The sequence below is a fragment of the Aythya ferina genome (assembly GCF_964211825.1).
Source record: "Aythya ferina genome assembly, chromosome: 27".
In the NCBI taxonomy this organism is placed as follows: domain Eukaryota; kingdom Metazoa; phylum Chordata; class Aves; order Anseriformes; family Anatidae; genus Aythya; species Aythya ferina.
Genome location: NC_140310.1, coordinates 5,682,597 through 5,702,660, shown reverse-complemented (window position 1 = coordinate 5,702,660; position 20,064 = coordinate 5,682,597). Strand labels below are relative to the sequence as shown.

The 20,064-nt window shown below is 47.8% G+C and overlaps 1 protein-coding gene across 26 annotated transcripts in view; it reads left to right on the top strand.

Moving 5' to 3' along the window:
• The window catches only part of ZMAT4 (zinc finger matrin-type 4), a gene marked incomplete at its 5' end in the record, with an annotated part of 144,550 nt that overhangs the window by 38,504 nt on the left and 85,982 nt on the right, over positions 1-20,064 (top strand). For 24 of the 26 annotated variants that reach the window (XM_084499342.1, XM_084499345.1, XM_084499341.1 and 21 more), the window contains one exon: positions 7,470-7,571. The exons of the other annotated variants lie outside the window; for them this stretch is intronic. In XM_084499342.1, the coding sequence (XP_084355468.1) occupies positions 7,470-7,571 (102 nt within the window). Of the gene's footprint in view, positions 1-7,469; positions 7,572-20,064 lie in introns of those variants that run through there. 26 annotated transcript variants of the gene reach the window in all.

Below are 20,064 nucleotides of genomic sequence, written 5' to 3'. Positions count from 1 at the left end.
GGGCAGCCTGGCAGCACCAGCTGCCCTCCAGGGAGGCGCAGAGCCTATTTCTGCATCTTTTCCTGAGAAACCACCGTCTCCATGACAACCACGAGCATCACATGGTAGCCCTGGCTCCGCAGCATGCCATCCCGCCAGGCGCCTCGCTGCACCCGCGCGCTGCCAGCCCCGCGACGCCCGCGATGCTGGAGGGGCTGCGGTCCCTTGGGGGGCCAGAGCAGCGACTGTGCTGCTGCCTGCAGCACGGCTCAGAGCGGCCAGAAATGCAGCCCCGGGTGGTGGTGGAGAGGGTCAGAAGGGAAAGAGCTGCGCCTTTGTGCCAGGCTGTGTCGGAGCAGGGTTCGTCCCCAAGGTGGGGCTTGGCCAGGGCTCCCTCAAGGGGAATCTGTGTCTGCAGAGAGGTGCCAGGTCTGGGAGGTGCCTGGTTTCCTGCATCCTGGTGCGAGTCCTCTCCCCCTGCCATCTGGCTGCATCAGCCCCTTCTCCCTCAGAGTGCAGCCCCTGCCAAAGCCTGCTTTAACCCCTTCTTCTGAGAACTTTTCTGGGTTGCCAAGGGCTGAGCTGTGCCACCGGGCTGCTCTGGGGCAAGTGCCAAAGCCTCGTCCTTGAAGTGTGCAGGACACAGAACGAATGGCCTGAGACAGAAAATGTGGTTGCTCTTAGTTCTGTCCCTACAAACTCTAGTAAATCGGGCACAATATATCAATCTTCTTTTAAAATATATTTTTATTCAAGTCAGCACATGTTTGCAATTAAATCCTGCCACACCATATAGTGTGAATAATCAAAATAATTCATGTGTATAACCGGATACACACATTTGTAGGGAAGAGATGGTGTCGCTCTCAAAACTGCAGTGTAGCTCCCTTGAAACTTGGCAGCATCCCACCTCCGTCACCCCCTGCGGCAATTCATGGCACAGAGGGCTTGCTCTCTGCTACATGCACGGCTCTTTCCTTTGCTCTCAAGTCTGCGTGCCTGTAGTTTCTTTGTCTCACCCTTTGTTCCCACCTCAGTCAGGCAGTAGGTCAAAAAGGCACTGGCTGGATTTTTACTGCTGCTCAGGAGCTGGCGTCTCTGCTGTTCGCTCCCACAGGTGCTGAGTGCTGCCTTTGCTGCTTTTCTGCCTGGAAGGCATCGCCCACAACTTGTGGCTTTCCCCAGCCAGAGGGCACGGCCTGGCAGCTCCCAGGCTCCTTTCAAAGGCATCTTCACCATCCGCTGAGAGGACACTGCTGCTGTCCTTCTGCTGCCCCTTTCTTTGTCCTGGCAGACGTCGAGGTGGGTCCCAGCAAGGAGCTGCTTGTGCTGGGGGAAGTCATGCAGAGCTGGGTGTGTGGGGTGCTCAGGCTGGGACTCCTGCCCGCACTGAGACTCTGTCTCCTCCGTGTCGCTCTCCTCAGCCTTTCCTCTCTGTTTTGACACATGCAGCAGACACGTGCAGGATTTCTCCTGCTCCCCGGCTCATGCCACACACAATCTTGTTCTGATTTTCAAAGCTCCAATAAAGCGTGTCAAAATGCATCAAAGGCTGAATGCAGAAGTGAAGCAAATTGACTCTGGAGAGGATTTCAGGGGAGGGGAGTAGGGAGATGGTGGATGAACCCTGAGCCAAGAAAGAACTGCAGGGAAGGTGAAGCGTGGCAGAGATGTGGGCAGATGTGCAGCACAGCTTGAGGGACTCAGAGCGTCCTTGGTTTGGCAGAACAGGGCAAGCTGAAAGTGGCATGCACGTCCTCCAGGATGTGGCTCATGCTGGGCTGCTGCTGGTTAGGGACACGACATGCTGCTGTCACTGCCAGGATGTGAGGTTTTCCAGGTGCCCACATCCCACTTCTGCTGGGGCTGCAGAGCAGCACAGGCTGGTTCAGGTGCTCGTACAGGCGGAGGCTGCAGATCCCCCTGCACCGAGCCCGTGACCGTGAAATCGAGCATCTTGCCCCAGGCTCAGGGTGGGCTGCGGGTCCCATGGTGGTGGTGGGATGTGAAATCCCATCCTGCCTGCTGGTCTTCGCTGGGGCAAGCCAGCAGCAGGGATGGCTGCGAGCTGCCTGCTCCCCCTGCCCACCCCCTCGGTGGCCATCGGTGCTCTCTACGCTGGAGCTGCTGTGGTCTCCAGTGCCCAGAGCGCTCCTGTCTTGGGGTGATAAGAGCCTGAGGAGAATTGAACTCATGAAATGGGCTCAACCATCCATTGTGCCGATAGTGCTGTGAAATAAGGCACTTCAAAAGGCCGTATTTTGCATTTCTTCAGATGCCTTGTAAGCGCAGTGACACAGTTGCTGAAAGCACATTAATTATTAGCAAAGACTTTTTTTTTTTAATTCCAAGACAAATTAAACAACTGAAGATAACAGGAAGTGTTACACGAGATGTTAATCCATGGGAGAGTGACAGCAGCAAAAGCCACAAATCATAACATGAAAATCAGGGCGTTTAATTTTTAGCTTCTTTGCATTTGGCATTCATGCACATGCTCAATTGTCACTTCTCTCGTTCTTCAATACAGAGGTTTCGGAAGCTGTTAATTCTGGGAAAGGTGATTAAAGCCCTTGAGAGTAAATTGGATAAAGGACCATATTTTTTTTTCCCCTCTTGACTGCAAGAAACCAAGTTGCTGAATTCAGTGCTTTATTGTGTAGCATTCCTTGTCCTTGGTTGCACGTATGAAAAATGAGCCTGTGCAGAAATGCGTTGTGCATCACACCAAGCAGGTGATCAGATAGCACCTCTGTGGCTGGGCTCAGAACAAGGCATTCCCACACACCCCAGCACAGGGTGGTTGTGCCCCACGCCACCAGTGGGCACAGCACAAAATGCACCTCAGTGTGCTGAACACCACGGGTGGACCAAACCCATGGGACCGGCGCACTCCCACGTCCCTAATATGTGCTGGCTAAACGATGATGCAGAAGCAGACCCTGAGGTCTGTGGGGCCACATTGCAGGGAAGGAGAGGCGGGATGCACGGGGCTGGCAGGTCAGCGGTCGCAGCAGCTAAGGGAGCAACCTCTTTGATGTTTGCCTGTACCTTCTATATGTATACCTGAGGTGTGTGTTGTAAAGTTTAGGCAGCAGTTACCCAGGGATTTGTCTCTGATCTCAGATTTAGCTCCTTTATTTGCTGTCTCCATTTAACGTGTCCCCCTCTGAGCTGTTGCTCTAAGTGCTGTGGGAGCTGCCGGTGCGGGCACTTGAAGGCAGAGCATTTGGAAAAGCTGCAAGCCGACTGCTTTTGACAACAGACTGGTTAGGCTGAGGATGGTGCTGCATTTTCAAACTCCCTGCCCTGAAGTGACGTGAAGTCGTCTGCAGCTTTTTGGGTTTATCGTGTTTTTCTGTTTATTGTTGTTGAAATATGGAAATAATTGACAGTAGAAATTACCAAGGGTAGTCTGTGAAGGGATATAAAAGGCAAAACTTGGAATAAGAAAAAACATTCATGTTTAAGAGCTGGAATATGGGCCAGTTACTCTGGAACATTTGCTACGATTTGTGAAATTGCTGTTATTAAAAGAGCTTTTTTTTTTTTTTCTTTTTTTTTTTCTTTTTTTTTCTCCCTACTCTAATGAGCTCATTGCTTAAAAAGGGGGCGAAACATTTGATAACAGGGGGTGTGCAATAATAAAAATAGAAGCAGCTTGCTGGGGGAAGATTGCCTGAGAGGAGATCACAAAAGTATTTACCAGAAACACAAGGGAAGTATTTGCTAGCAGTGACTGCAGATTGTGCTTCGGCTGCTGTGCTGAAGGGACGAGCTGAGAGCTGCCACAGCAGCAAGGGACGGCCACAGCTCGCGGCTTCCAGCTGGCTCTCTGGGCCTGGGCAGCAGTGGTCTCACTGTCCCAGCTGGGTCTGGGTTGCAGAAGCTTTTATTGCAGGTTCACTTCCATCATTGTCCTTCGTGACAGGCACAGATTCAGCACATGCCTGTGCCTGGTGCAACACACCTCCTTAAGGAGGCAATTCAGCTTTGAGTATGTCTCTGATGTCAATATGTGGATTGCTCTCCTCTAAAATTTAGTGCAACTCAGTTAGCATCTTTCTAGCTGTTGCCAGAAACTGGAGTCCGCCCCATCAAATTGATTTTCATTAAGCTGTTACAGTCACTGAAACTGCTGAGAAGAATCGCCACCATATGGCACAAGGTATTCAAAATGAAGTCTCTTATGACAGTTTGCCACTTCTGGAGGCGCTGAGCTGACATGTGCAGAGGTTATTGATCAGCAGTGGGGAGGAGGGACTCCAAATCTCAAGCACCGATGCGAGAGGAAATAATAAATCATAAACCCACTGCAAGAAGAGGAGGCAAGGTGGGCGAGGTAGGCAGTGTTTGTGGTGGGGGCACCACTGCTCCTGTCTCTACCAGAGGAAGGTGCGAAGAGTTTTGGGTACTTAGACCTTGGTGTGCAGTCCAAGTGCTTCCACTTGGCTGAGTTGTTGAGTCCGGCTGGTGAGGGTGCGAATCACACATTAATTCCTCAGCTCTCAGCAAGAAAAGCCTTTGAGAGTGAGCAGGGAACACATCCCTCCTTGCTCAGCATCAGCTTCTCCTCAAGCATCTTGGAGGCGTGCAGAACTTTGCAGCCCCAGACGGGCTGGAGGCTGCTGGTGCAGAAAAGCCTTGTTTCCACTCTGCCTCCTGACAGACAGGTTATGTCGTGAAGATCAGCCAAGACTAGTCAGTTCTGGGAATGTTAGGCACTTGTCGGCAGCAAGAGTTAAAATGGAATTAAGCGATTAGGAATACTTAAATATTAATTGCTTATGAACTCCCTTTATGACACTTGCAGGTGGAAGAAGTTAATAAATCACTGCTGGCATTGACCCACAAAACAATAAAGTAGAGTGTATCTGAAACAAGGCAAGAGGAGGGGAAGGAAAGGAGCTTTTCTCGAGCTTGAGAAAGCACTGTTTTTAGGTCAGGTAGTGACACAACAAAGCTGTTTTTTTTTTTTTTTTTTTTTTTTTTTTTTTTTTTTTTTTTTTTTTCCCAAGGCTTCATGTCTGGAATCTGCCTTTTGCTGCAGACGGGAGCCCTTGCAGTTATGCACAGATGCCATCAGCAGGCCACCTGTGGTTACCTTGCTGCCATTATGGGATCTCTGTAGGAATCCCTCTGTAGGAAGCAGACAGGCCCCTCTTGGTTCTTGCATTGTTGCAGGCTCTGCACGGGCTCCCAGGGAACACCAGCCCTGGGCCCCACAATGGAGTGATGACCCTGGTTTACTTGGCATGGAGAGGTCTTCATCTGTCTGCTTCGCTGCATATTAACTTGATGCCCTTTTGATGTCCTGCTACAGCATGTTATCCTTGAAGGGAAAATATAACAGTACAGAAAAAAAATATATATATAAAAAAAAAAAAGGCAAAGGACCCAGCTAGCAGCCACCAAACATAAAAGCTTTATTCAGAGCTAGCAGCTTGCACCAGCCAAATACAATGTCAGTCCTCAGAAAGGCACTCTGGGCAGTAAAGCTGTGTGAGAGCTCTCTAGCAGCAGAGAGGCAATTAAATGGCATAGTGAGAAAGGAAGGGGATTTTTGCATTTCGATTATATTTATTTGGGACAGGTCAAAGTCTGTTTGGTACTTGAGTTTAAACTTGTTCTCAGGCTGTCTGCGTTTTCGTGGTAGCTTTGCAAAGGTGATTTGTACACATGGGTGCTGGCAGTGGAATGCTTGCGTGAATGCTTGGGTGTAGACCCAGGATCTGTTATCAGATCATGCAGGGCTAAGGTAATACTGAGCAGCTTTTGATTTAATCTGATTTTTGCAATGAGAGTTTATACTGTGAGCATTGCGAACTGCATGCAGATGAAAATGATATTACATGCCTCTATCTTGGATGCTGGATTAAGATTTAATGAGATTCTTTGGTTTGTTTTGTGTCAATCTGTTGTATTTTTGAGTGTTTTTTTTTTTTGTTTGTTTGTTTGTTTTTCCATTTTATTTTGCCTTTGATGCAATTTTGCAAGACTTCTTGTACTCCTAAAAGGATCTTTTGGTGTCTTTGAAAGTTTCGCAGTACAGCAGTTCTCTAGACAGAGTAAATGAAGATTAAACCCAGGCAGAGAACAAGGGAAAACAAGCAAGTGATTTGCAGAATCAGAGCGGGAGGGCACCAGCAGAAGAGCTCTGTGGTTTGTATCTTTTGTCTGGTAGATCACAAACATCAAAGTGGACCTTTTTCATGGGGCTGGGGGTGAGAGCCAGGCTGAGACCCTCAGGTGTCTGCTCAGCTGCTTGTTTTTATAAAACACCCGTAACACATACCTTAATGCTCCTGAGATTGCAGTGTGTGTGGGTTGTGGTGCAGCCACCTGCAGCGGGCTGGCAGCAGCCAAGCCCATGGAGCTTCCTTGTCCCATCCTGACCCCGCACAGCTGGACCCAGCAGCCCCAGAGCTCTGGTGTGTCCCCAAACCCTGCAGCTTTTCTGCTGGTGAGGTATCATAACCTGATTATTACCATGATACTTTTCTTCCCAGTCAGTGGAATAAGCACTATAAAAACTGAATTATCAGTCTGCATTGTGCCTGGGTTTGTGATGATTGTGAATTCACAGAGATTTTATCTTGGCGTTAGTTAGAAAGCACTGCCCTCTGTTTCACTCTTCAATTGCACAGTTTATGTATTTTGTTTTGTTTTAAATATTCTTTATGGGAAGCTACATCTGGTGGGTTTTGCTCTGCCTGGGTTCAGTTTTTCATAAGCCTCAACCTTCCTGATACACACTGTGATTATCAGTTCAGAGGCTGATACCTGCAATTGCTTGCATGGCGAGGAAGCAGGTGTGAACAGAGAACTGAAGTGTTCATATGAATCAGATCACACACCGAGCTCTTTTTGGAAGCGCAAGTGTCCTCACTGGAAATTGTGGGGAATGCACAAATATTTAAACAGCTGCTTGGGAACAGCACAGCTCGCTAAATCACCTAAGCAATTTCCTTCTTCTAAATTGAGAAATATAGCAGAGTGTCTAAATTGAGAAATGCAGCAGAGCACCCTTCCAGCTCGAAAACATCTTCCTCCAGTTCGTAATATCCACATTTATTTATTTATTATTTTTAAAGGCTGAGGAACTGCAGCACTTCTTGTTTCATTGATGACAACTGCTGCCTAATTACTTCTGACCTTGGTCTGTTTCTGCACCACCCTGCAGACAGGGCAGAGGACGGCACCGCTCCGATGCGCCTGAGGGGCTCAAAGCAGGAGCCCGCGGGTGTGCAGGGTGCTGGAAGGAGCAGGTAGTGGTGCTGGCAGGGCTAGGACCGTGTGTTCGGTGTAGACTGCCTGTGTGAAAAACTTGGGAACTCCGAACTTGTGGTTCTTGTGAGAAGAACCCCGCAACTCAGGTGTTGCTTGGCCCGTGTCTCCTTAGGGGTCTTCATCAAATACAACTGCACTGCTCTACCTGTGTCTTGGAACTAAATCTGTTTGTTGTCTCTTCTCTTTGTTGCTGTGAACAGATGAAATCATCTGACATTGACCAGGAATTATTCACTGAAAGTTACTGCAAAGTGTGCAGCGCACAGCTAATATCCGAGTCCCAGCGCGTGGCCCATTACGAGGTAGGATGCTTTTTGTTAATCAGTCTGTTGGGGTGTAACTCTTCCATCGATGCCTCTTTCAGTTACGTGTTTTATAGGGTGGCTTTGGCTACTGTATTCCCAGTAAGCAAGTTAAATGAGCATTTAAAATTCCTCTTTGAAAACTCAAAATTCTAAAAATCACTTTTGTTGGTGGCACATTATTCTGTGAACGATGTTACTGCAACGTTGTCTGCTGCATGTATTTTTTTGTCCTGCCTAAATCCGCAGTCAGGCTACAATTTGACCTCTAATAAAATATAGTTTTCAAATAAATGTAGCTAGCAAGGAATCACTTAAGAGTTCAGCAAAACAAACTCAAGTTTTTATATTAAATGTGCTGCACTATGCTTGACTGAATAGGAATCACTGATTGTGCAGAGAATAGATTAGTATTTCTGAATGTGTTCAAGCACTTAAGAGGTAGGCAAGCAATAAACAATTAGAAGGGTATATCATTAGAGACATGTTAGAACAGCAATTAACAGCACTGCATATCTTCAAAACAAAATTAAATAAATTCATATTAAACAAGGGAGGAAACTCCTGAAGGATATGCTGCTGTGAAATCCTTCAGGAAAGGAGAGCTGTTGCCACCCATGCCTCAATGCTGGAGGCTGGGGAGGCCGGCAGCAGCACAAGCCGAGTCCCCAGGTTGGGTGCTGTCTCGGCAGTAACCCGAAAGAGAACAGGTTTTCTCCTTCATGTTCAGATGAAGAGGAGGGTGCAGGGTCACTTTTTGTGGTGCACAAAGGATTACCGAGCAGGTGATCACTCTTTGCATGGTACGAATCCCAGGGGACCAGAGGACTGGCCTTGGTGGTGCCGCAGGGCTGTGCTGCTGGTGGCATGTGCAAAGGATCATTGGCACAGGTTCAGTGTTCCCTGGAGGACTCCAGGAGAAAGCAGTGATGAACATGGAGAGCTTGGGGATGACAGATTTCAGCATTTGCAGGGCCTGAGTGGCTGAGCTGCATTTTGCCCTTGCTTTTGAATATGCTAAGCTAAGTGTGTCTGCAGCATTTCAACAGAACCAGACTGCTACGAGGCCTCGAAGATGAATTTTTCCTAAAAATTTGCTTTGAGTAGGTATAGTAGGGTAGACACTTGTCTCAGTATGGCCAGTGAAGACATGCAGGAAGCTTAATCAATGTATGGTATCCAAGGATGCTGTGCTGCATTAATAAATAACAACAACAATAATGCACATTTATTTATAAGGCACTGTACATGTCTGTTTTGGCAAATTCCTTGAGACGTTTCCTGTAAATACTCCCTTGGCTGCCCTCTGTGCAGCACAGACCACAGCAGCCACTGCGAAGTCAAAGGCTGCAGTTGTAGGGACACCTTCCAGATCCTGGTAAATGGGTGGTGCGGCTGCCAAATTTTGGTCTACAGGAGGCAGAAGCATTGCTGCAAAATAGTAGTAGCAACGTGAGAGCAGTGGGGTGCTCAGCCAATCTCTTTTCTTCTGTGTCTGTAATTGTAGGTATGAGCTGAATCATTAATTCGTAGCAGATGTTTTCAAAATGTGGAAAACGACATGTTTTTCTGTTGTATATTTCTAGCGCGAGGTGTTGTGCTCATTTGTCATCCCCAGTGAAATCCCAGCAGACGCCGCAGACGCTCGGCACAGCAATGCTGTTACCCAACTGGGCCGCGTGGCGCAGAGCAGTGCGTGGGCACTGGAGGGATAGGGGGAGCCGGGGGGGATGGGACTGGCCCCTGCCCGACCTGGCCTGTCCCCCATGGGAAGCTGGTTGTGCCTCTGCCCTGCAGCAGTGCCTCTGCAGCAGCCTTTCGCTGTGGGACATGGCACTATTGAGCATTGGCTCCGGGTGCTGCCCCAGAGGGAACGCGCGTTCTGCTCACATCCCAGTGCAAGGAAACCGCGGGCATGGCAGGGGGTCTGCAGACCTGCCCTGAGGTTTTGGGGAAGGCGATGCTGCATAAGGTGCATCTGCACAGGGGGATGTCACCGGGGCATGGGCAGAGCAGCGTTGTGGATGTTTCTCCCCATGCTGTCAATGCGTGCAGCATTTGCCCTGCTGTGGCTTGGTGTGGCACCGAACATCATGGGGAGGCTCTGTGGGCAGCCCATGCATGGGCTGCAAAACCAAACTGGAAATCTTTCTGCAGCTCCAGTCTCTTTCCCAATGCAAGCTGGATTTGGTTCTGAGAAACCTGAGCAAATAATACATAGTAAATCATTTATTAGGCGAACTTAGCCTTTTTCCATTCAGACACTGGACAGGCTGTCTGTGATTTCCCCACATACATTAATCATGGAAAATTATTGGAGAATAATTTCTGCAAATAATTCTTGCTCTGACACTGTTTCATAAGCAGTTCATTCCGAGGATCTGCTACATGAATGGAGAAGGCCATTCTTCCTGCTAGACACTTGAGTCATAAGGTGTTTCTTTTCCCTGGACAGATGGACAAATTGAGTTTATGGCGAGAATATTCACTTCTGTAATGTCTGGTTTCACAACATGACCATTCTTTTACAAAACTCTGTTGGTGAAGGTACGAGAGCTCCATGCTGCCCACAGCTGCCAGCCCTTGACACAGGGAAAAGTGCAGCACTTCAGAAAGCAAAACCCTGCCGTCGGCACGTGCCCAGCTTCATCCAGGTGCCTCAGCACTGCCAGGGGGCTCCAGCCTTGCTCGGGGAGCTGCATGGGGACCCTGGGCCAGGAGGTGCTCCCCTCTGCTGCTGCCTGGTGCTGGCCCAGGCTGAGAGCAGGGGGGAGGCACCGGCTGGAGGCTGGACTGCAAAGCCAGAGTCTGAGGCTCAAGGTCTGTGTGGGGAACGCATCTCCCTCTGTGCCGTGATTTGTGTGGGTCCACAGCACTGTGACTGAGCCGGAGCAGGGAGAGCTGGGGAATTCATCCCCTGGCTCCTCGTCACAGCCAAGGGAGGCTTGCAGCCTTTGTGCCAGGCGGTGAAATCTTGGCTCCTTTGCGCATGCAAAATAAGACGTTTCTCTGTAAGAAAAGGAGGGAAATGGTGTATGAAAGGGGGATGTTTTTATCTTGCCAAACAGGAGTAGTCAGTTCCAATCGCTGTCTCGTCTCCTTCCCCAAATCATCAACCAATAACTCTTCTTTTCTGCTGCAGGACTTTGCCAGGAATAAGAAATAATTTGATGTCAGTCGTGCAGTATTAAGCAGTATTATTTCCAAGGGCAAGTGTAGTGGAAAAATGACAAAAGAATCAGAGTATTTGCAGCATATTTTTGCTACCAACGTGACATACAGCAAAATACTGCCCTTATTTTATGTGCTTTGTGCAACTCTGTCTGGAGGCTGAGGAGAGTCAGGGGAGAGGGGCAAGGTCCTGGGCTTTGCTGTAGGGTTCCCATGGGGCCGGGCAGCGCGCCAAGAAGGCACCTTCCTGCTCTGTCTTTGCACAGACAGTGTGTGCCTTCCGACACAACTTTGAAATGAGAGGGCTGATTTTTGTTTTTAAGCAGGAAAAGAGTAGTGACCCAGTGTCCACACCTTAGCGCAGAGCCCTTTGCAAGGAGGTGGGAGCCGGTGGAAAGGCTGGGGTTCAGGCTTGTGTCACAGCAGTGTGGTCGTGAATCAGCTCCTGCAGCTTTTATCAGCAAAGCATTGCTATTCCAACACCTTTCACCCTTCAAAAGCATTGCAGAGGGATAACTGGGGCTGTTCCCTGTGAGCAGAAGCCCCTGCAGATGTGCGACCACTTCAGCAGGGGATCAATACACTCAGCGACCGCTGTTATCCCTCTGCAAGGGGAAGAGCATCAGAGAAATCAGAGAAGGTCAGCGGGCAGCAGTGGTTGTGGAAGTAGCCTGTGCCAAGCAGAGGAGGAGGGGGGAAATAAGATGTGGTTTACTTGCTGAAAGTGCATTGAAAACCTGTGTTCCAGAGAGGATTTAGGTATTTCTGCATCCTTCTGGAGTGGCAGACCTCTTTCCTGAATAATGTCTTGATTACCCGTAATTTAACACCCTCTACCAGCTCTGTTGTTGAGAGAGGGCTGTAGCAGTCACTTTGGTGTGCTGCTCTGTAAATTAGAAAGATAAGGTTTCTTAGTTAGTTCTGAATCCTCATTGCTGTATAGAAGTATTCACAGCCATTAGAAAGATGGTACAATTTATTTTCAAGTTTCTCCTTGAAAATCCTGCAGGAAAATTACCAAATATGCAAAGTTGCTTTCAGATTCCACCTTGAGCTGCATATTCATCACCACATTTGCTCCTTAAGCTGCTATAACGCTTTTCTTCATTGTAATCTTTATTGCTTCAGGTGTTCAGATGGTACTTTACTTTTTCATTTAAAATGAAGAAATACACCAGGTTTGAAGGAAGAGAAGCCCAGGAAAGTGTCATGTGGATGTGCTGTTATTGGCTCACCTTGCGAAATGAAGGAATGATGTTTAAATGCTCACTGTGTAGCCTGAGAGGCAGGGGGAGGGCAAAGGAAAAGTGTATTAAAATTCAAATGCAGAGCAAACTCCAGAGAATAAATACAGTGCTGTGCCCTTTGGCTCATCTCCGGGAGCCGAGTGTTCTTTGGAATTTCTCACCCTGTCACAGTGGGCGAAGCAGGCGCACAGTATCGACAGCCCCATCAATACTCTGTCTGCACGGGCTGGAGTGGTGCTCAAGTTAATCTGCTTCCAGTTGGGCTGTCCTGCTCTGGGAAACTTTGCATAAAATGATGGCTTGTCAGTAGGAATAATAAACATTGTTTACCATTGGCACATCAGTGCTTTAAGGATCAAAATGTGTGTGCTCAGAGAGGCAATCTTGTATCTGAAATATTAATGCAGCGAAGGAGCATATATTCCAGTTAACAAAATAAATGCTGCACCAGAACACAAGGAGCTGGAATATTCTGTGTGTGATGTGAGCTCCCCACACGAGGTGCTGCGGGCATTTCCAGGATGGAGGAGCAGAGAGGACACATTTCAGCTGGAATCAAAACTACACAAGGCTCTGGTCTGTCAAAGTGCCTGTTGGTGTTGGTTGGGTGCTGCTGAAGGAATGTTAGCATCGCTAGCTGGTCTGTTGTGCCATGGCACCTACCTGCAAAGTTTTGGTTTGCTGTAGTGAGAAAAACCTGCAAATACTTCAGAGGATGAAGGAGGATGGGACATGTCCTACCTGTTGTTCCTATGTCCTTCCCACCAACTGCTGAGAATTTGCTTTGCTGCATTGTATGCACAGTATATAGTTTCAAGTGGTTGCTCAAACTTCTGCAGATTATTCTGCAGATTGTACTGGTGTTTGGTAGAACCTCAGCTTGGGAAACAAAATTCAGACTAAAGAAAGCTTCTAATGTGTGCGTGTGTTGTTTGGTTGCAAAGATGATGTAGGTGCCATTCTGTTTTTTGTATGTGCACACACAGACCTTTGCAAATTGCCTTGGCATCCACTTTGTGTCGTGCCATTTACCAGCAGCAAGTAAAATATGTTGAGGTAAATGCGACCTCACAGCATATATGAAAGATATACGTGGGTGTCAGTTTTTATGGTGAGATTGCTGTGATACCTCTTCCCTTTTCTGCATACAGTAAGTACATACTCACCAGGGCAGTATTAGCTACTAGAGTAGTGTGCTCCAGGAAACCAATTTAAATTAAACTGGTATTTTACAAGGCTCCATGTTGCTATACTGTTGTAAACATTAACGGCCAAGCATTATTTTTAATGCACTCCCAGTGTCCAAACCTATTGCTAAGCAGCAGCAGCAGCAGAACAGATAAAGACTTCTCATGCAGCTCCCTTCCAAGGTTCCCTCTGCACAGAGTCCTGTTTCTGGCTAAAAATAACTGAAGTTCGTTAGGCTACTCACTGAGCAGTGGTAAAACCCACCAGGGATGAGATCCATCCTGGGGCTGGAGGTGATGGAGGGGCACAAGGGATGCCCCATCAAGCCAGGGAGGCTCCTGGGCTGGAAGTGAGGGCACCTCTCTCAGCTGCGTGATTGGGATGAGCCCCCAGCCACGCCATCCCCGGGGAGAAGCCTCTCTTTCCTGCGGCAGCCCCTTTGTGCTGATGCACAGGAAGGCATTTGTCTGTTCCAGATATTGATTCCTGCTTTTCTTTAATATTTTAAACTCAAAGCTGTGTTTGGATTTGGATTCCAGGTGTTTGAAAGCAGAGTCTTTAGTTGTCTTTGTGTGTTGTGACAAAATCCGCCCACGCACTGCACCGGGGCTGAGCAGGTTCTCAGAAGCGAGTTGCACTGACATACTTTAAAAGTGATTTGTTTCAAACACACAGAGATAGAATGAGAACAGCCAAGCATTGCTGCTGTTTGCTGCTTTGCAGCATTGTGCTGGGTAAATTTCGTAAGGAGGAGATGTATCTGAGTTAACTCTTCTGGTGCTGTTTCCCATTGTGTCAGGACCATAACAGTGAGGTTAATGCAGCCGTAAGCACCCTGAGTACCTGTGGCAGACCAGTCTGAGCTGAGAAACCTGGGCTCGAGCTGCTTGAAATTGATCTGTTTCTGTCAGGGGGAACCTGATGTCTGTGCATGGCTTGGGTCAAGGCAGCAGAGAAAACGCATGGCTGCAGCGAAGGCACCCACCCACGGCACCTCTGTACACACCCCTGGCACAGATCTGAGGGTAAAGGCATGTTGAGCAGGGACATGTGAGGAACTGCTTTTCTACAAGTTTAAAGGGTTTTAAATGCCACAAATACCTTGATAAAGGGCTTGCATACAGCTGGGAAGCTGGTTGCAAGCAAACAGCAAAGGTCAAGCTTGCTGCATGAAGCTTGCCTCAGGTTCTTGCCCTGCTCACACTCTCTCCCAGCTCCCCTTTCCCTGGGCACATTCACAGGGATGTGCACTGCTTGCAAAAAAAATAAATAAATCCCAGAACACCAAAAGAAAAGTAAATGCAGATTTGCATTAGCCTGAATGTACAATTCACCTGCATCAGAAATGCTGGAGAAGCAATGAGGGACTCTCAGCGTGTCTGGGGGAGAAGTGGAGTTGGCGGCAGTCACGGGTACTCGGGGTGGATGAGGGAACAGTGCCGAGCCATGCCACCTCATGCTCTGTGAGCAGCAGCTGGGAGCAGGCAGTGATTGTTCTCTCTGCAGGGCACGCTGCGGTGTGCAGGACCAGAGATACTTTGGCTACAGTTTAAATCAGTATAGAAGATGGTGAAGTTAAAGATGAAATGGTGGTTCCTGAGAAAGAAAATTCATGCCTTACCGTTCTGCTGGCCTGCAGCTATCTATCATGCAGGAGCCTGCAGAGCTGAGCATAGGTCCTGGTTGAATGGGCAGTTGTAGGATGGCAGGGCAGGGGTTTCCAGCTATGGAATAAATCCTGTAAGCAAGCGAGCATCACACAGCCCTGGAGCCTGTGCTGTCCCTGCTGCACAGGGCATGGTGCGACCCCCCTGGTTTGCCTGTGGGTTGGAGACTGCACCAAGGGAAGAAACCCAAGGGCAGCATTTTCTCTGCCATTAAACAAGATCAGCCCAGGAACCCTTCTCTCAGACTCTGAGGCTCCTCCTAGGTTTGGCGCCCAGGTAAGCCGGGAGGTGGTCCTGGTGCTGGTTCTGAGCTCCTCAGGAAATGCGCTGTGGCGCTGGGTGCTGATCCAGGGCCACCCTCAAAGGAGCCTCGAGTGGGTGGCTCTTTTCTCTTGTTAAGGTGGCTGTAGCAACAACAATGTTGATTTTAATTAAACTTGCCAGGCTTGGGCTGGACACTTCGACCTTGCGTGATTGCAGAGCTGAGCAGAGCGGAAGACAAAGCAGCCCCTTTAATCCCTTACAAGTCACCGGCTTTGGGTGCAGCAGGTCACAGCTATTTGTTTTACTTGGAGCATCTGAAGTCTTTTTTTTTTTTTTTTTCCTTTTTGTTTCATTTTTTAAGTTGCAGAATAAAGAGTTAGGAGATGCTGCTGGGGCTGTGAAATGGTCCCCATGGCATGTAGCAGGGACTGCTCCTGGTGCACATCGGAGCCCCTTCTCTGGACTAAACAGGCAGGGAGGGAATGATCATGGATGTAGAAAAAATGGAAGGGGCCAGTGGTTACTTCCACTTTGTTTGGGTGAGTAGATCAGCAGTTAATTACCTTTATGTGTGAGCAAATTAATGTCTAAACTGGAAATGTGTCTACCCGTTGCTTTAAAGAAGCCAGCTTCCTAGCAGTGTAAATCCAGTTGTATGTAATTGGGAATTACGGACACGTATCTGTGTGCCCAGGAAGTAACAAGTGTGAGGAGACACATTTTAAAAAATTAACTCACAGAGGAAAAGGGGAAGTGGATAGAAATGACCATAAATTATAAATGAGGCTTTGCAAAAATTACAAAGAGAGAAAAAGGACATTGGCACCCAGCATCGTCTGGAATAACAGACGGAGTTTGTCTCTGCAGCGAACAACGGGGATCTTGACAATAGTGTTTGCTCATTGTGTGGGTAGGAGAGGCAAAAAAAGGAAGGCGTTTTCTGAAAATACTTCTGTCCTCTATTTTAGAAAAGCAGAGGATGTTGTTATATCACAGAATGAGGGAGAAATTGGTTCCGTTCCAGTAGGAATTGGAAAGTTTGTTAAATGATTATGAAATCTAGGATGTTGCTTTTTTGAATCAGCAAGTCCAGTCATTTGCAAACCAGTGCTCGGAAGGAGCTGGCCACGCACCCAGCATCATCACCGCTGGCCTTGGTCAGGCCTTGGGAAGAGCAGGGAGCTCCTGGGAGGTGATGGGGGGCAGAGCCCCTCCAGGGCGGGCTGCACGGCATGGTCTCAGGCAGACAGTGTGACTGGCCTTCTGCATGAGGTGTGGGGAACTGGGTCTAGCCAAAATAACTTTCTGTCTTTTGATGAGATTACAAGTAGGGCACATATAGATAATAAAGTTGATGTAATCATATGACTGCATGTTTTGTGGCAATTTAATTAAGAAACTGCCAGCATACAAAAAGGATCGACACGGTACACATTAAAAGGATTAAAATCCAACCAACGGTCTTCTGGAAAAGAATTTATTGCAAGCTAAGTGAAGCCACAGCCATTAGCATTGCCTTTACAGTTCCTTTTCCCATTTCCTGCACAGTCTCTGCCTGTGCCTGACGCACTGCGTGTCCCCGGCAAAAGGAGGTCTGGTGGCTTTGGCTCGAGAGCAGGGCATGGAGGAGGGGGGGAGCAAGAAAGGAAAGGCAGGCTGACTGAAAACATGATGCTGCGAGCGGAAGAGTGAAAAAGCAGATGATAAACAGAACTGTGGAGAATAGAGAAATCGGATCAGAAGCAATCACAGCGTGAGGAAAGCAGCAGAGCAGTTGGTTTGAAGCTGGTGAGGTGGCTGGGGTAAGGGAAGAAGTCCCTTGCAAGATGGTGAAATATTTCAGACTGTCAGGTCAGCTTAAATCAGCAGTGCAAAGTGGGAACAGACCCTTGGGCTGCCGCAGGCTGCTGGGCTGGGGCTGCTGGCAGCCTCCTGCACCCTCTGCCAGGCTGCAGGAAGGAGGCATCGCTGCCGGTGCTGTCCAGCCCAGTGAACCCCCAGCTAATGCCTCTTCAAGAGACTCCTGGCCCTGTAGAGGGAGAGGTGCCTCGGTCCTTCCCAAGGACATTGCTGTTGCTGGTAAACGTACAAAAAAAAGCTGCTAAATTACTGCAGCAGCGAGCAAATCCTCCATAAGCCAGTGCTTTCACTTCTCATCCCTTGCTGTCCTAGCTCCAGAGGCAGAAATCATCTGCTCTGTCCGAAAACAGCCTCGCCTGCAGCTCACAGGGTCCTGCCAGCTGCTGTCCTTCCCACAGAGCCCTGATTGTCTGCTCTCGCCTCCCTGCTGCACGCTCTGGACAGAACTGTGCTGCAAAACTTGATTTATGCAAAATCAAATCGCATTTCATAGTGCAACTCAGCTCTGCTTTGTTCTTTTCTGTGCTAGGGTTGCATTGCTGGGATGCTGCTGCCTCAGCCATAGTCCTTGGTATTAGAATAGGTTTGATATAGATAGAAATGATCTGTTTACTTTTATTGATGAGACTTCTAACAATAGCATGAACTTACAATGCAGAAGCCTGCAGTTGCTATGTGAAAACTGCCTTTCTGAGCTCCCCCCCCCCCACATCACACAGAGAGGGTTGTTTTTAAAGCATGTATGTAGTATTAAGCTAGACTTCTTCCCTGCTATAGGAGTTGTTTCCAGACACTAGAGACAGAATTCAAGTGAAAGTGCCTTTGGCATAACACTTTGTAAAGCTACAAAGGAAATATTCACAGGCACAGAAACACTGTCTTAGTGCACCCTAGGATAAGTTGTGGCGGCTATTGATGAGCAGGCAGATACCTTCAAAGGCGGTGTTCTTGTTCCAGACCACAGATTTACAGCTGTGACAAAAATTTGTCTTTTTTAAGTCTCATGGGTGCTGTGAGGGGGATCAAAACAGGAGCTGCGTGAGCCCTGATCCCATTTATGCTGGTTTTGTGGTTCCTGTGTGTGGCTGTTCCTCTGCCCCCTGTTCCTCAGGTACTTCCACTTGGATGGCAAGTGAGCAGCGCCCAGCTCAGCCCGTGCCACAAGCTGTCCTGCCATAAGTGGCCATGGAGCATTGCGGAGCATCGCTGTCACTGCCAGCATTCACCTTCTCCGCGTATCACTGCTGCAGTGGGTTTTGGTGGCTTTGTGGAGAGAAGAAAACCAGCAGGGCTGTTTGCAAGCAGCACACCAAGAACAATCATTTCACTCTTGCTGTGGTGTTAGGATGATAAATACACATGTAAATGTAGGAAAGACCAGAGATAAAATGGTTTGACAAATAGGCTGTGCTACCTCTGCTTCCTTCGAGGGAATGAGGTACTCACTACTTACTTGCAAAAGCTGGGGGTGATTTTAAGCTCTGCTTTTATAACCATAGGATAATAAGGCCGCATAGGGACCATGTAGTTCAACATTATGCCAAACATAAGTTATTCCTTTTCCTTAGCATTCATAAATCCAAACAAATGCGTAAATAAAGTAAGAGGTGTTTTACAAAAAGCTGAAGCTTTGTTGCCTTTTACTGCTGCCATTCAGACATCATGTATTGCACAGGTGAGTGCCACAGAAAAGAACAATAGGAATGATTAGTGTTAAAATCTTTTCATATTTAAAAGACTTAAAAAAAAACCCACCCAAACCAAAAGATGGAAAAACTTTGTAACCTATAAATTCTATAGGGAGCTGCATACAAGAAGACATCAAGAAATGCAGGATTAGCCCAAACCAGACAAGAAAACATTGAGGCAGGATCAGTACCAGATAGTGAGGCTGATGTTCCACAACTGTTGTTTGCCTTTCAAACATTTATGTTGTCATTTCTTAATTATGCCATTGCTATCTGGACTGCTAATCACTGGTAGCTGAAGCTTTTGGGGTTTCCTGTGCTAAGCTCTGATAGCAGCAAGTTCAAAGAGAGCTTGAGTTCTGTCAGGGAAAATTGCATTTTCTAAATGGATACAGGAAGTGAAATTAGGGAAAGATATTTGCCATTATTTATCTTGACTGATTTGCTCCATTAAAAAAAAATATTGCATAGTCACATTTATGCATACAAATTTAGCTCCATGCAAATTTAGCTCCACGTTCACGCCACAGGAAAAAGAATGTTCCAGTACATGCTAATGATAATTTAATATTTTAAAATTGCAAATCTGTGATCTGAAATTGTAATATTATGGTGCCATTGTTCCATGAGGCAATCAAAAATGGAGATTCTGAGAAAACATTTGCATAATAATAGCTGCCGTGCATGTCTGGGCTCTGGATGCACCTATTTAGTAGTTACAGGCTATTTTCCCCTCCCATCTACTGGAAGGCGAGAGCTCCGACTGCGAGGTAGTGTTTTTGAAGGTGCGTGTCTGTGCTCCTGCTGCAGCAGCTTTTACATCTTGCTTTGCAGGCTGACAGCTCTGGGGATGGCTCTGCCTCTTGGTGTGACCAGGGCAATGCTCCTGCCGGCACGCTCTGGCTGCATCCAATGCGGTGCTGGTGCTGGAGGGCGATGCGGAGCCAGCCCCAGCTGCTTCTAAGGAAAGCAGGAGATTTCATATAATGCACAATTATCTGATAATTTACCCATGGGAGAAATTTCTTTCAAACCTTTGGCAGGTATCAGTTGGCTTATTTCCTAGAGAGTGAGGTTTTATTCCCTTTATGTATTTTATTCTTCTGGAAGTGTAGAAACTGTGTGTTTCTGTCTGTGTGTATGCATCTAATCCCTTATGATTCCATCCTGTCTCTCCTGAAGCTTAATAACCCTGATCTTTTCAGTCTCTCCTGGTGTGGAAATGGTCCGATAACAAACACTGCTCTTCTCTTACCTCTTTATTTCCTCTGTGCCTTTGGGGAGCTGTAGGCAGCAGGACTTCGCATGGAGTGGGGTGAAGGTGGACCATTTCTCCTGCTAATAGCAGGTGCCCTAACCTCCCTACAGCTCAGTTCGGCTCGGGGGAGAGCTCTGTAAAAGCTCCTGG